Source organism: Syngnathus scovelli, chromosome 8 (genome assembly GCF_024217435.2).
Source record: "Syngnathus scovelli strain Florida chromosome 8, RoL_Ssco_1.2, whole genome shotgun sequence".
In the NCBI taxonomy this organism is placed as follows: domain Eukaryota; kingdom Metazoa; phylum Chordata; class Actinopteri; order Syngnathiformes; family Syngnathidae; genus Syngnathus; species Syngnathus scovelli.
The window spans coordinates 8,549,824-8,562,175 of NC_090854.1; the positions used below are offsets into that span (position 1 = coordinate 8,549,824).

Below are 12,352 nucleotides of genomic sequence, written 5' to 3' on the forward strand. Positions count from 1 at the left end.
AATACTACTTTATAAAAGGAGATTGGTTTTAAAATTTATTTTATGTCTTCCTCAAAATACATGGGTAATTATTTTATGTTTTACTAATTATACAGTTTTTCCTGTATTGCTTAATGAATAGCTATAAAGTCATTAAATTGTGAATTTTAAACAGTGATTCTTATTTTACCATCCGAGAGAAATCTCATCCAGACTGTTTGATTATTAATACCAATAAAAAAACAAGACTGAATTGTAGTCATACAAAATCTTTTATATTATTATAACAAGACAAAGTTTTTTTTAATTTATGTATGAAATAAATCCATTCCTGTTTACTGCACAGGCACATTTCATAAATGCTACACATTACACAAAACCTGCAAGCACAAATGGAAAATTACAATAACACGAGAGCCTTGATTAAAAATAGTAAAGTATGCGGTTCAGAGAATGGATGGATGGAGATAGTTGCATAACTCAGACAAATTGTTACAAAGCTGAAGGTGGCTTCCTATTTAATTAGATTTGCATTTGACAAATTAGTGCATCTCCCCATTAGCATTCATTTGTTTTTTTTCCTAGCTGTCTGTCGTTGCTAAGCATTCAGTGGTACCTCAACTTATTACATAAGAGGCCTAAGTAGTCAGGTGACTTGTTCACAAACAAAGCAGAATGTGTAATATGGCTGCAATGTAAGGTAAACGGGTGCAAAAAGGAATAGTGTTGACTTAATAGATGTTACACAATATAATGCGTAATAAAGTCTGCTTCTTATAAAGTCTTCATCAGGGCTAATGGTTATGGCTAAAGATTAGCACTGATGGTGACTCTGAGTCGAAATGTGTCGGACAATAAACTCCTCTGTAACAGAGTCCCTCGGCTTCTACATGCATTTTTAATAACTTTGGGGATCATGGCCAAGAATCTTCCAAACGAAAGGGTGTGCGCACTTCTGCAATCACATTTATAGTTGATTTATTTACCCTCTTTTTTTTTAAATTGTACATGTTAGTTTGAATATCATCTATCTTGCTGTCACTTTTTCATATCACAGAATCCTGTTTCTTAAACAGGGGTGTGTAGACTTTTTATATCAACAACCTTTTAATCTCAGGAAAAATGAGCGCAATTTTGCAATAGAACAGCTTTTTTTTGGTTTTTCTAGGAGCATTCCATCTCTAGCTGATGGGAGCTCCAGTTGTGACCAATTTGTGATAAGCGCCAGTCTTGGCCATGAGTTCATCATGAGTGCCTTGTTCGATGACGACGCCATTTGACATCACTGCGATGATGTCAGCATTCTGAATGGTGGAGAGCCGGTGAGCAATGACGATGCTGGTTCGACCTTTCCTCGCGTTATCCAGAGCTGACTGGACAATCTGTGGGGTTTCAGAAAAAAAAAAAGCATAGTGTCGCCACCATGTTAGGAATATATTGACGGAGCTGGTCTTTTTATTTGACTACCTTCTCGCTCTCGGTGTCCAGAGCAGAGGTGGCCTCATCTAGAAGCAGGATTTGGGGGTTCCTGACGATGGCCCGGGCAATGGCAATACGTTGTTTCTGCCCTCTTGATAGCTGGGAGCCTTGCGCGCCAACCTGGGTTTTGTATTTCTGGCAATTTTTCCAATGCATTCAAAGATTGAGGAAAAAAAAAATAATTCATCACCACATTTGCTTTTTCATTTGCTCTTGTTATATCAAAGCAAAAAAGGTGTCCTCTCACATCTGGTAGCGTCATCACAAAGTCATGAAGATAGGCTTGTTTGGCCGCCGCCACAATTTCCTCCATGCTGACGCTCCGCGTGTTGTCCCCATACTGAATATTCTCGGCTATGCTGCAGTCAAACAAAACGGGCTCCTGGGACACGATGCCGATCCGAGATCTCAGGAAAGGCACGTTCACTGACTGAGACGGGCGGTTGTCGATCAGCTGGAATCAAAATCGAACGTCAGGAAGTCTTGTTTCATTTTGGAGATGAAAATGTGCGCTTACCACTTTGCCTTGGTCCGGGTCGTAGAACCTTTCCAACAGTTGAACACTGGTGCTTTTGCCACAGCCGCTGCTGCCCACGAATGCCAACGTCTGACCTGGCTTCACCGATACCGTCAAGCCTTTCAACACGCGAACATCCGGACGGGACGGATAGGTGAATTCGCAATTCACAAACTCTATTTCGCCCTTGAAGTTTTCCTGGTGGAGAAGAGCAAGACAGGATTTGGCAAACATTTCCACCACATTTCTTTCGTTTAATCTCCAAACCCATTTGTCTCCATCTGTGCTGCTTGTGCTGATTTTAGGCCTTTGATCCAAAAGTTTGAAGAGATGAGCGGCGGCCGTCTTGGCTTTGGCGTAATCTGGAGTGAAAGACGAAGCTTTGCCCAGTGCGGTCCCGCTGATGACGACTGTCGATATCACCCTGGAGTTGACATCGGAACGAAATTTTGGTTGGAGGTACGACTTGACCAAAAAAAGCAGATACGATTTGACAAACCGGAAAACGATAACGTATTGCAGCCCCTCAGCGTTGACAAGGTAGCCTCCATATCGAAAGGAGGCGGCGTAAGCCATGAAGATGACGGACTGGGACAAGCCGAAAAAGAGCCCGTAGATGTTGGCGCGCTTCTTGGCAGATTTATATGGACACTCGAGTTTTTCATCATAGGATTCCACAAATGAGCTCTCTTTGGCCAAGCCTGCGATCGTTCGGATGTTGGCAAGAGCTTCACCGGAAACCTAAAAAAAATACATATTTATTTATTTATTTATTTAATTTTTAAAAAATCACTTAAATAAATAAAATAATAATGGATAAAAAATGTTTTTCAAAATGTATTATTTTATTTAAATAAATAATAAATAAATAAAATAATAATAAATAAATACAAATTAATTTATCGTTATTTTATTTATTTGTTATTAATTTTTTTATAAATTATTGTCCAATTTATTTAATACGTGTAGTACTGACCTGGCCAGCCTCCTCCATTGCTTTCTTATCTTCATTTGCAAAACCGGTCAACATTTTGGCTTGAAAGAGCCCAGAGAGCCCGATGAACGGCAAGAAGCACAAGATGACCAAGGCTAACTTCCAACTGAAGTAGAAGGCGATGATGAAAGAGGCTCCGATGTTGGTCAGGGCATTGACGATCATGCCGATTTGGGATCCTGTAGCCTGAGAAAAACAACACAAAGCTACAGATTTCAGAAGCCCATTTATCTCGGTCACATTTTTTTCCTCAATCATCCTTATAGTTTAAAACAAATCAACGAAAAGCTAGCAGGTTTAGAAATGAATCACTTACACCCTGAACCATAGAGGCATCGGTGGCCAGTCTGGTGGTCAGCGCTCCGGGGCTGTTTCGGAAATCATCGTACCAGCCGATGTCTTGTCTCAGCATGGCCTGGAAGCCTAATTTCCTTAGACGACGTGTTAGTAGCTCACCAGACTTGGCAAAGGCATAACCCTGCGACATCAAATCACAATCAATGAGATTTCCATCTGTCAGCTTGTAATGTTTGTGCAGGCAGACCTGTAAATATTGCGAGAAGATGCTGGTCACGGCCACAATGCAAAAGAGAATGCAGATACCATTGATCTGCCGCTTCTGCTCATTGACGTCCGCTAAAGCAAACGTCTAACCGCCGCAAAAAAAAAAAAAAAAAGGTTAAGATGTGAACAGATGGGCCCGAAATGACGCAAAAGGATTTTTACCCCCAGAATTTCGCTGAAGAGCAAAGCATAGATTGGGTTGACCGAGCCGTTGATGGCAGCCCCAAGCGAGCCCAGCAGCATGTAGGGCCACTCTGATTGGTTGTACTTCAAGATGCGGGAAATGGGGGCCGGTTCGAGATGTTCGTCTTCCTCATCCTCGTACTCCGGCTGTTGACGATTGGACTTCTTCCGGTGACACATCACAGATAACGGCGACATTTTGGCATCTTACAAGATCTGGCGTGATGGTCTGGCTCGAAAGGATCCTCAGGCTGGTTGAGACGGTGTCGGGCCCAAAATCGCTGGACAAGTTGCTGTGAGATCGCAGTCGAAGCGAGCTCCTATCGGGATGATATCCGTCGTCTTTTTGGATCAGATGATCTCGTGTGTCGGTTTTTACCTTTTACTCATCCTGCAGCTGCCTCGGCTAAAAGTCCTTGTTTTTGTTTCAAGGATTTCCTCAGCAGCAACTTTGCCGGCAGCGACTGGCATGAGAAAGATCCGTTTAATAGATTTCAATGTATTCAATTTTCGGATCACGAGGATTCTGTGGACCCACCATTGGTTGCGTCTGATACGCCGTGGTTCTGCAGGGTGACCAAAGTGAAGTAGACGCCTTCCTTTTTCAGGAGCTCACCGTGGGTTCCTTTTTCCACAGCCCGCCCACGTTCAAATCCGACGATGACGTCCGCTTTCCTGATCGTGGAAAGACGGTGGGCGATAGAAATCGTGGTCCTGCCCACCCGCACCTGCCATAGGAGAGTCTCATTTCAACATGTTCAGTAAAATAGGAACAGCCGCACACCTTGTCCAAAGCCTTCTGGACAACAGCTTCGCTCTCGTTGTCCAGAGCTGACGTGGCCATATCCAAGAGCAGGATCTTGGGATTCCGAATCAGAGCTCGAGCGATGGCGATCCTCTGCTTCTGCCCTCCGCTCATCTGACCTCCACCCTCACCCACCAAAGTATCGAATTTCTAGAAAATCGGCAATTGTGTAGTTTCTAAAAATGTGCATGTGTAGGTCTAACTGGAGTACACTGGCGATACCTGTGGAAGATCCATGATGAAATTATAAGCATTGGCCTCTTTTGCCGCTCGGATGACTTCCTCCATAGGGACTCCCGGTTTCCCAAAGCGAATGTTGTCCGCGATGGTTGTGGCAAACAGCACCGGCTCCTGCTCCACAATGCCGATAAGCGAGCGGAGCCACTTGATGTTTAAACTTCGGATGTCGTGACCGTCCAAAGTCACCTAGAGGAAAATTCTTGTTTTCAAAATGTTCTTTTTTGGTCTATATTATATATTTGTTTTATAATTTAGTATTATTATTAATTATTAATTATATTATTTATTATATTTTCCTTACCGTGCCTTCCTTTGGGTCATAAAACCTTTGGATGAGCTGAACGGCCGTGCTTTTTCCCGAGCCGCTGGGTCCAACGAAAGCGGTGGTTTCGTCCGCTTTCACTTGCACGCTGAGTTTGTTTAAAATCTACAAAAGTAAACTTTACAAGTGACTGCTGCGAGCATCAGTTTTATTAAAAACAACTGTTACCATGACTTCAGGTCTGGATGGGTAGTGGAAGGTCACGTTATGGAACTCAATGTCGCCTTTCACTCGGTCTAATTTATGACCCTCGTCGGACATGCAATTGATTTCCGATTCCTGTGATTACAAAATAATGAAAATGAATGCTGAGAAAACAAAAATATTAATATACATTTTTCAACTAGCTAGTCGTACCCTGTCGATAGTTTCAAAGATGGTCTTTGCAGCTGCCCGACCTGAAGCAAAAGCCTCCAGACAAGGCGAGGCCTGACCCAAATTTATTGCTGCGATCAAGACTCCGAAAAACACCTAAAAACAAGAAAGGCAGTAAGTCACATGGCGTGATGCCGCTACAAACACGTTCCTCACCTGAATAAGAGTCCCGGGAGAGAGCTCCTTTGTGTCGATGACCAGCTGGGATCCATACCAAAAGGCCAAAGCGAAAGTCAGGAAAATGATGCACCATAGATATCCTTGGAAGATTCCGATAATCGTGCCCTTTTTGATGCCCCAGTTTTGGGCTTCCACAAGGTTTTGGTCATATCTGGATCAGTTCTAAATGTAAATCTCACATGCACTCTATGTGGAAGATGATTTTAAAAAAAGAGAAACGTACCTATTAGTTTCTTTGTCTTCACCACCAAACGCCGCCACCGTTCGAATAGACGACAGGACCTCATCAGCCACAGCTCCCGCTTTTGCGTATGCCTTTAGCTCTCGTCCCGTTAGACTAGCCACAGCCTACGAGGATTAAAAAAAAAAATTACACAAATTCCAAATCTATCTTAGCATCTGGATCTTTGCCAAAAGTGTACCATTGCCATGAGTCCGGCAGCAACACCAATCAGAGGGCTCACAGCGATGACCACCAACGTTAACTTCCAGCCGCCGATGAAGCCCACCATGAAGCCAAACACGAAGGTGGAGACCCTCTCGATAAAGAAAGACGCCTGGTCGGCGATGGCGTTATTGAGCTTGTTGATATCACTGAGAAGGAGAACAATGTTAAGCGGTCAAAGGCTCGGGTTCGATCAGCAGGTTGAGGAGGCCTCACTCGGATAATCTTGTGTTGAGTTCACCGACGGAGATGCAGTCAAACCATCCAATCTCCATTTGCATGACTTTCCGGAAATAAATCTTTCGGATTCTCAGAGTTTGTCTGGCGGCGGCCGACACCCAGAGACCAATCTGGAGGGAAAAAGAAAAATGTCACCACTTAAATTGACCACAATAGAAATCATGATGTCATTTAAAAATATATATACGTATATTATTATGATTTTATTTTTTTGACAATGACATTGTACATCAATGAAAACTTACTTGAAAGTAACTAAGAAAGAGAACTCCAACTCCGATTCCAATATAGTAGTACGCAAACAGAGTCATCTGGGCTTCGATATCAACCCTGTTGTGTATGCAAGTGAATAGTAATAATAAAAAAAACATCATAAAAAATATATATATATATATATATATATATATATATATATATATAAATAAATAAATAAAATCATAAACCATCGCGACTGAATTTAGGGTGACTCACCCACAGGCAACAGTAACGTTTTCATCCGGCTCGTAAACGGAGCCGTTTATCCAGTGAATGATGTCATCCTGGCAGGTTTTATTTGGGTCTTTCAGTTCTTGCACCTCTAACTCATAGAGCACAAACGTGTTGGTCATCATACCGTACACCAAAAGCATGAGAGGCGGGGCAGCGCCGTGGATGAGCGCGCACACGCTCCCCACCACCATCATGGCAATCTCCTTCCAAGTGGCAAATCGGAACTGGCGGGAAGAAAATTAGACATTAGATGCTTGAGTGAAATGATTACAGATGGAGATAAGAATCCCGTTTTACAAGTTACACCTCAAGATGGAATTCACGTGCAACAGAAATGAGGTGAGTACTGTTAGATGCATGGATGAGTGAGAAAATTTTAATCTAATTAAAAAAAATAGGTCAAATTAATACATGTGTTTTTATTTTTTATTTTTTTACCAGTTGAAAGTATCCAACACTGAGCGTATTCTGTTCTTTCTTCTGTTTCTTCTCATCCCTGTAAACATTCAATTTAATTAACATTGTTGCCTAAAATATGATTTGAGTTGAAAATAAGCCTTACCCATTCTTTTGATTCGCTGCAAAAGAAGAAAATGAATTAAAAATATGAAAAAAAAATTCTGGTGACTTTTATATTTATATTTAGCTTGTTTTTACACGTGCTATAGTAGCGCATGAATAAAATAATGCATTAGCGCTTTCATTATTCTGATACATTTTCCTGATGACTGATTCCACAACAAACGCACAGTTTTTATTGACCTATGTTGACACTTTTTTTTTTTTAAACGAAATTACTCACCTATGTCTGTCGGTAGTGTAAATTTCATAGTTTTCTTCATGTTGTCTGACCTGGAAAATTACAACCATCACAAGGGTTAATAGGTCAAAGTGAAATACGCAGCTTCGGAATATTGAGTTTTACAAAATTCAACAAATAAAAGGCCCCTTATTGAAAATGTTAAACTTTTAAGAACATTTTTTGATAGAAATAATTCTTCCAGCCCGGTTTAATAATTGACAACATCGACTTGATCCCTTTTATGTAAAGTAGATGAGTTGTGAGCTTGTCTTCTCAGTGTTCTTTTTCTCTCCTTTCATCCATTACCATCCCGCCCTGTATGCTAGTCAGGGTCAGGGTGAACTGGAGCCCATCCCGACTGACTTTGAGCGAGAGGCGGCGTTCTCTCACTCTCAGGGTCCAAGCAGGCATTCAAACGCACATTCACACCAATGGGCAATTTAAAATCGACTAAACATCCATTTGAAAAAAAAAAATCTCGTCAAAAAGCTGGCACAGTGAGTACATCCACGGTCCGAGTCGAGATTACTAGAAATTTGGCTGTGAGGGCGACTGACCATCTCAATCTGATTCAAATCAATATATTATAATCATGTAAACACAAATACAAATGCCAAGAAATGTTGTTTTAGTTAAAGGGGGGGTACTGTACCTGAACAGGACAGCTCTCGGTCAATGTGTGGTTTCGCCAGCAATAACACGGCTGGAGTTAATAAGGCAACCTATGCCCCTCCCCTACTACTATTATCTATAGCACCATTATACTGATAAGGTTTGTGTCAGCAATATGGCCAGGAAAAGTCTGAAGTCTTCAGAAAAAAAAAGAAATCAATATTTAAATCATTAAAATATTGATTTCAAACTGGGAAGTCACAATGTTTTTATACAAAGAAGGAAAGGGACATTTAAAATTGGAAGATTTGATGTGATGTTGATGAAAAATATATTTTATGAATGTGTTCAAGATGTTATCAGAGGTGATTGTAAAGTGAGTTTAATGACCGTAAGGCCATTAGTTGTGATCAAGTGCTAGAAAACTTGAAGTGTACTCACTGGAATGCGGATCATCAACTGTGTGAAAGGACGTTTGACTTTTAATGATTACAATGATTTCATTCTTTAGCCCATTTAATTGCACACTACTCAGTTTTCTAGGTTAAATGTATGTATGCCTTGAAAAAAACCACATCAAATATTTTTTCTTAAAAAAAATAATTTCTTACTAAAACAACTTTTTTTTCAAACATGTTGAGAATTGTTTTTATTATACTTTATTTTTCAATTCTAATTTCCTAAACTCACATCTATACATGAAAATCATAAGAGCTTATTAATTATACTGTTTACTTTTTACATAATAAAAAAAAGATTAATAATATAATGTCTCAATAAAAGGTGAATGCCCGCACGGACATATTTGGATTTGGAATTTGCTCTCTCCTTACAGATGGTCTGATACTGGATTCCCAACACAAGTGATTGATAATGTCATAGGTAGGTGGTACTCCAGTCCAAGACAACAGTGCAATAAAAACAAACCCTCGAGAGAGCTACTAGTCACCAAGCATGGTAGTACAAACTCTCAAAATGATTATTTTATCAATTTTTATTAATATATATATATATATATATATATATATATATATATATATATATATATATATATATATATATATATATATATATATATATATCAATTTACATTACACTGTGGACAATTGTAAAATTGGAGACAATTATAAAAATTGACAAAAAAGATTTGATTCCCCATTTGCACCTAAAACTGCCTTCTACTTTGCTTCCACGAGAGGGCAGATATTTCCTTTATGCTAAATCCTACAATTATGAAAAGCAATACCTAATTGAGATTCCGATATGCACAAAATATTTATATGTTCACAATTTCCATTTGAATCCTAAACCTTTCGATTGCATGAGCGTTTCCTTAGTGCAGTTACAGTTGCAGACATATTCCAACAGAGGGCGCTGTTTCACTCTTTTTGGCAGACTTACCCGGAAAAATTTAGCAAAAGTGGGATGGGAACAATTAGAAAAAACTTTTCGTTTCCACCTCCACATAATGCGCTCATTTAGTCTGCTTGTTCACTCAGTAGAGGTTCTACCTGACGGGAAAGTTGCACGTGAGTTCAAAATTCCTAACTTGGAAGCATTGTTTGTTGTACTATTGTGATTGGGGTACTCATTTGCCAACTTGTTTTTGTTTGTTTAGTTTTCTTTCTTAATCAGTGATTTATTGTCATTATAGTTGTATTACTTGTATTCAGAGGGACGGAACTATTATTAATTCACCTTAAATATTAGCAACCTAGTTATTATTACTAGTATTACATCCTAAAATGGGAAAGCCAACACAGATTTAAATGAAATGTGATTCAAAACCCAAATTGTTTACATGCTTGTTTACATCCATAACTTAGTTGAATTCATTTATGTCGTGTGTTTATTTGTTTTTGTTCGAATTTAAAATGTCCTATTTTGTTCACGGTCCTTGAAGGCAGCTCGAGGCAGGAAAAGTGTTTTTTCTTTTTTCATAATGGTACAGAAACAATTATGAGGTGTGGTGGCAGAGGAAGAGAATGCAATTTTTCCTGCCAGTGCATTGATGGATTATAAAAAGATAAATTATTAAGTAAAATAATTTTTGGACCAAAAAATTGGAATTGGCAAACTTACTACCTCATGTGACATCTGTTGATATCTCATGACACAGATAGAGATGTTGCTGTTCATCGTGGGGTTCCTGGTCCTTTGGCTTGTCCAGCGGTGGTTGAAGGAGCAAAAACGTGTGGAAAACAAGCGAGACAAATATGTCTACATCACCGGCTGCGATACTGGCTTTGGGCATCTACTGGCCAAGCATCTTGATAAGCTGGGCTTCCGTGTGATTGCCGGCTGTTACACCGAGAAGGGCGAAGATGAGCTGAAGAAGACCTCGTCCGACAGACTGATCGCTCTTCATTTGGATGTCACCGACTCTGCCAGCGTCCGACGAGCCACTGCTCTAATTGACAAACTTGTCGGGCAGACAGGTAAGGCCACACCATTAGGTACACCTGAAGAGGATTGCAGAGGAGAAATAATCTAACTGTGCGTTCTGTTATATTGAACGTGTTTATAGATTTTTTTTTTGTTGCTCTCCACGCTTTTTCAGGACTGTGGGCCGTTGTGAACAATGCGGGCATCTCTGTGCCAGTGGCCCCCACAGACTGGTTAACTGTTGAGGACTATAAGAGCATGCTGGATGTCAATCTACTGGGCGTGATTGACGTAACCCTGAGCGTCCTCCCTCTCATCAAGAAGGCCCGAGGCAGGGTGGTGAACGTGGCCAGCGTGTTCGGGAGGATCAGCCCGTTCGGCGGCCCGTATTGTGTCTCTAAATACGGCGTGGAAGCCTTCAACGATAGCCTGCGGTGAGAGAGAGAAACTAACGTGCAACTAACGTGTCTTATCTTATCTAATCTAAAATCATTGTTTCAACTTCATCTTTACGCCAGTTTGAATTTGGCACCTTTTGGAGTGAAAGTTTCGTGCATCGAGCCTGGTTTCTTCAAAACAAACGTCACTGACCCAGAGATCATTGAAAAAAATGGGAAAAGGCTCTGGGACAGGTTGCCGCAGGATGTGAAAGATGACTATGGAGAAAATTATGTGGAGCGTGGTGAGTGCTTTATGTCTTGTCAGATAATAAATACGTCACTATAAATAAATGTCTTGGCTGGAAGCCAGATGCGCTAACCATTACCGCACATTACAAAAATCCTTTTTTGTAAAAATTATTGAAGACACACGTCTGCCATTTGCATAGACAGTCATTCGTACAAGTCAGTTGTCATTGCACTGAATTGAAGTTACATACCCATCTAATCACATCACAGCATCAGAAGAACAAGCGCTGCAAGTTTTTGTCACCCAGACAATCTTACTTATGAAGTCATTCTGCACACAGTTATGATGACATGATCTCTATGCTATTTACAATAAACTCTGTGCGTGCTCTCGATTACAGCGCTCGAAACCATTGTGGCCAAATGTCAACTCCTAACGGACAGCAACCTGATGAAGGTCATTGGCTGCATGGAGCACGCTGTGGCCGCCGTGCACCCTCATACCCGTTACTCGCCCGGATGGGACGCCAAGTTCATCTGGCTACCTCTGTCCTACATGCCAGCCTTCATCACTGACACCTTGATCCTTAAACTCAGCCCCAAGATTAAAGTATCTGTATAAGTATAACCTTCAATGGGAGTCTTGTGGTGTTACCTTAAGCAAAATTAAATGGTGTTAAAAATCATATTTTAAAAAGTTTATTTTAGCTGCAAAGTTGTTAAAGTGCAAGTGAAAAGGGAAGCAGGACAAGTTTATTCAGATCGAGCAGCAAATTCCTGAGAGTTGATTATTCAATGAAGGGAGGCCAAACTTTCTACGAATGTCATGCATGTATGACATGCATGACATCCGTAGAGTAGTCGGCTATGTTGTGAGTCATGTTTACAGTCACGATGATTTGTTTGAAGTCTAAATGAAACACGCTACTTAACTCCTTACCGTTCCTGTTTTGTGTGTTTTAAGTGCTCGCTGAGCTTGCAGATATGTATTGTAATGTTTGTTATTGTGCATTATGGGAAGTGTGAGGGCGTTTGGGCAGGAAATGATGCGTGACTAAATTGCACCAGCCACTGGTTTCATCTTTGACCACGTCGAGGGCATTACAGTATCT

At 40.6% G+C, this 12,352-nt stretch overlaps 2 protein-coding genes across 4 annotated transcripts; one reads left to right on the top strand and one right to left on the bottom strand.

Annotated features, from left to right (window-relative positions):
- Positions 1 to 232: 232 nt before the first annotated feature.
- abcb11a (ATP-binding cassette, sub-family B (MDR/TAP), member 11a) lies at positions 233 to 10,456 on the bottom strand. Of its 3 annotated transcripts, XM_049727825.1 has the most exons (28): positions 10,312 to 10,456; positions 7,615 to 7,664; positions 7,375 to 7,390; positions 7,251 to 7,308; positions 6,795 to 7,036; positions 6,569 to 6,653; positions 6,300 to 6,433; positions 6,061 to 6,232; positions 5,862 to 5,986; positions 5,615 to 5,789; positions 5,441 to 5,554; positions 5,252 to 5,362; positions 5,063 to 5,188; positions 4,744 to 4,947; positions 4,501 to 4,671; positions 4,255 to 4,444; positions 4,096 to 4,180; positions 3,928 to 4,036; positions 3,696 to 3,863; positions 3,514 to 3,618; positions 3,286 to 3,447; positions 2,952 to 3,155; positions 2,475 to 2,716; positions 2,243 to 2,399; positions 1,976 to 2,173; positions 1,706 to 1,912; positions 1,447 to 1,593; positions 233 to 1,361 (listed from the first exon to the last, which is right to left on the bottom strand). In XM_049727825.1, exons 1-28 carry the CDS (start codon positions 10,314 to 10,316, stop codon positions 1,161 to 1,163), a joined length of 3,963 nt encoding a protein of 1,320 aa, XP_049583782.1. In that variant the 5' UTR covers positions 10,317 to 10,456; the 3' UTR covers positions 233 to 1,160. The 3 variants fall into 3 exon arrangements, with proteins under 3 accessions (XP_049583782.1, XP_049583780.1, XP_049583781.1); XM_049727823.1 differs by having other exon boundaries at positions 1,976 to 2,399; XM_049727824.1 differs by lacking the exon at positions 10,312 to 10,456 and adding an exon at positions 8,267 to 8,340 and having other exon boundaries at positions 1,976 to 2,399.
- LOC125973574 (retinol dehydrogenase 7) lies at positions 10,352 to 11,875 on the top strand. The gene is made up of 4 exons (XM_049727919.2): positions 10,352 to 10,664; positions 10,787 to 11,045; positions 11,130 to 11,293; positions 11,642 to 11,875. Exons 1-4 carry the CDS (start codon positions 10,352 to 10,354, stop codon positions 11,860 to 11,862), a joined length of 957 nt encoding a protein of 318 aa, XP_049583876.1. The 3' UTR covers positions 11,863 to 11,875.
- Positions 11,876 to 12,352: the final 477 nt, after the last annotated feature.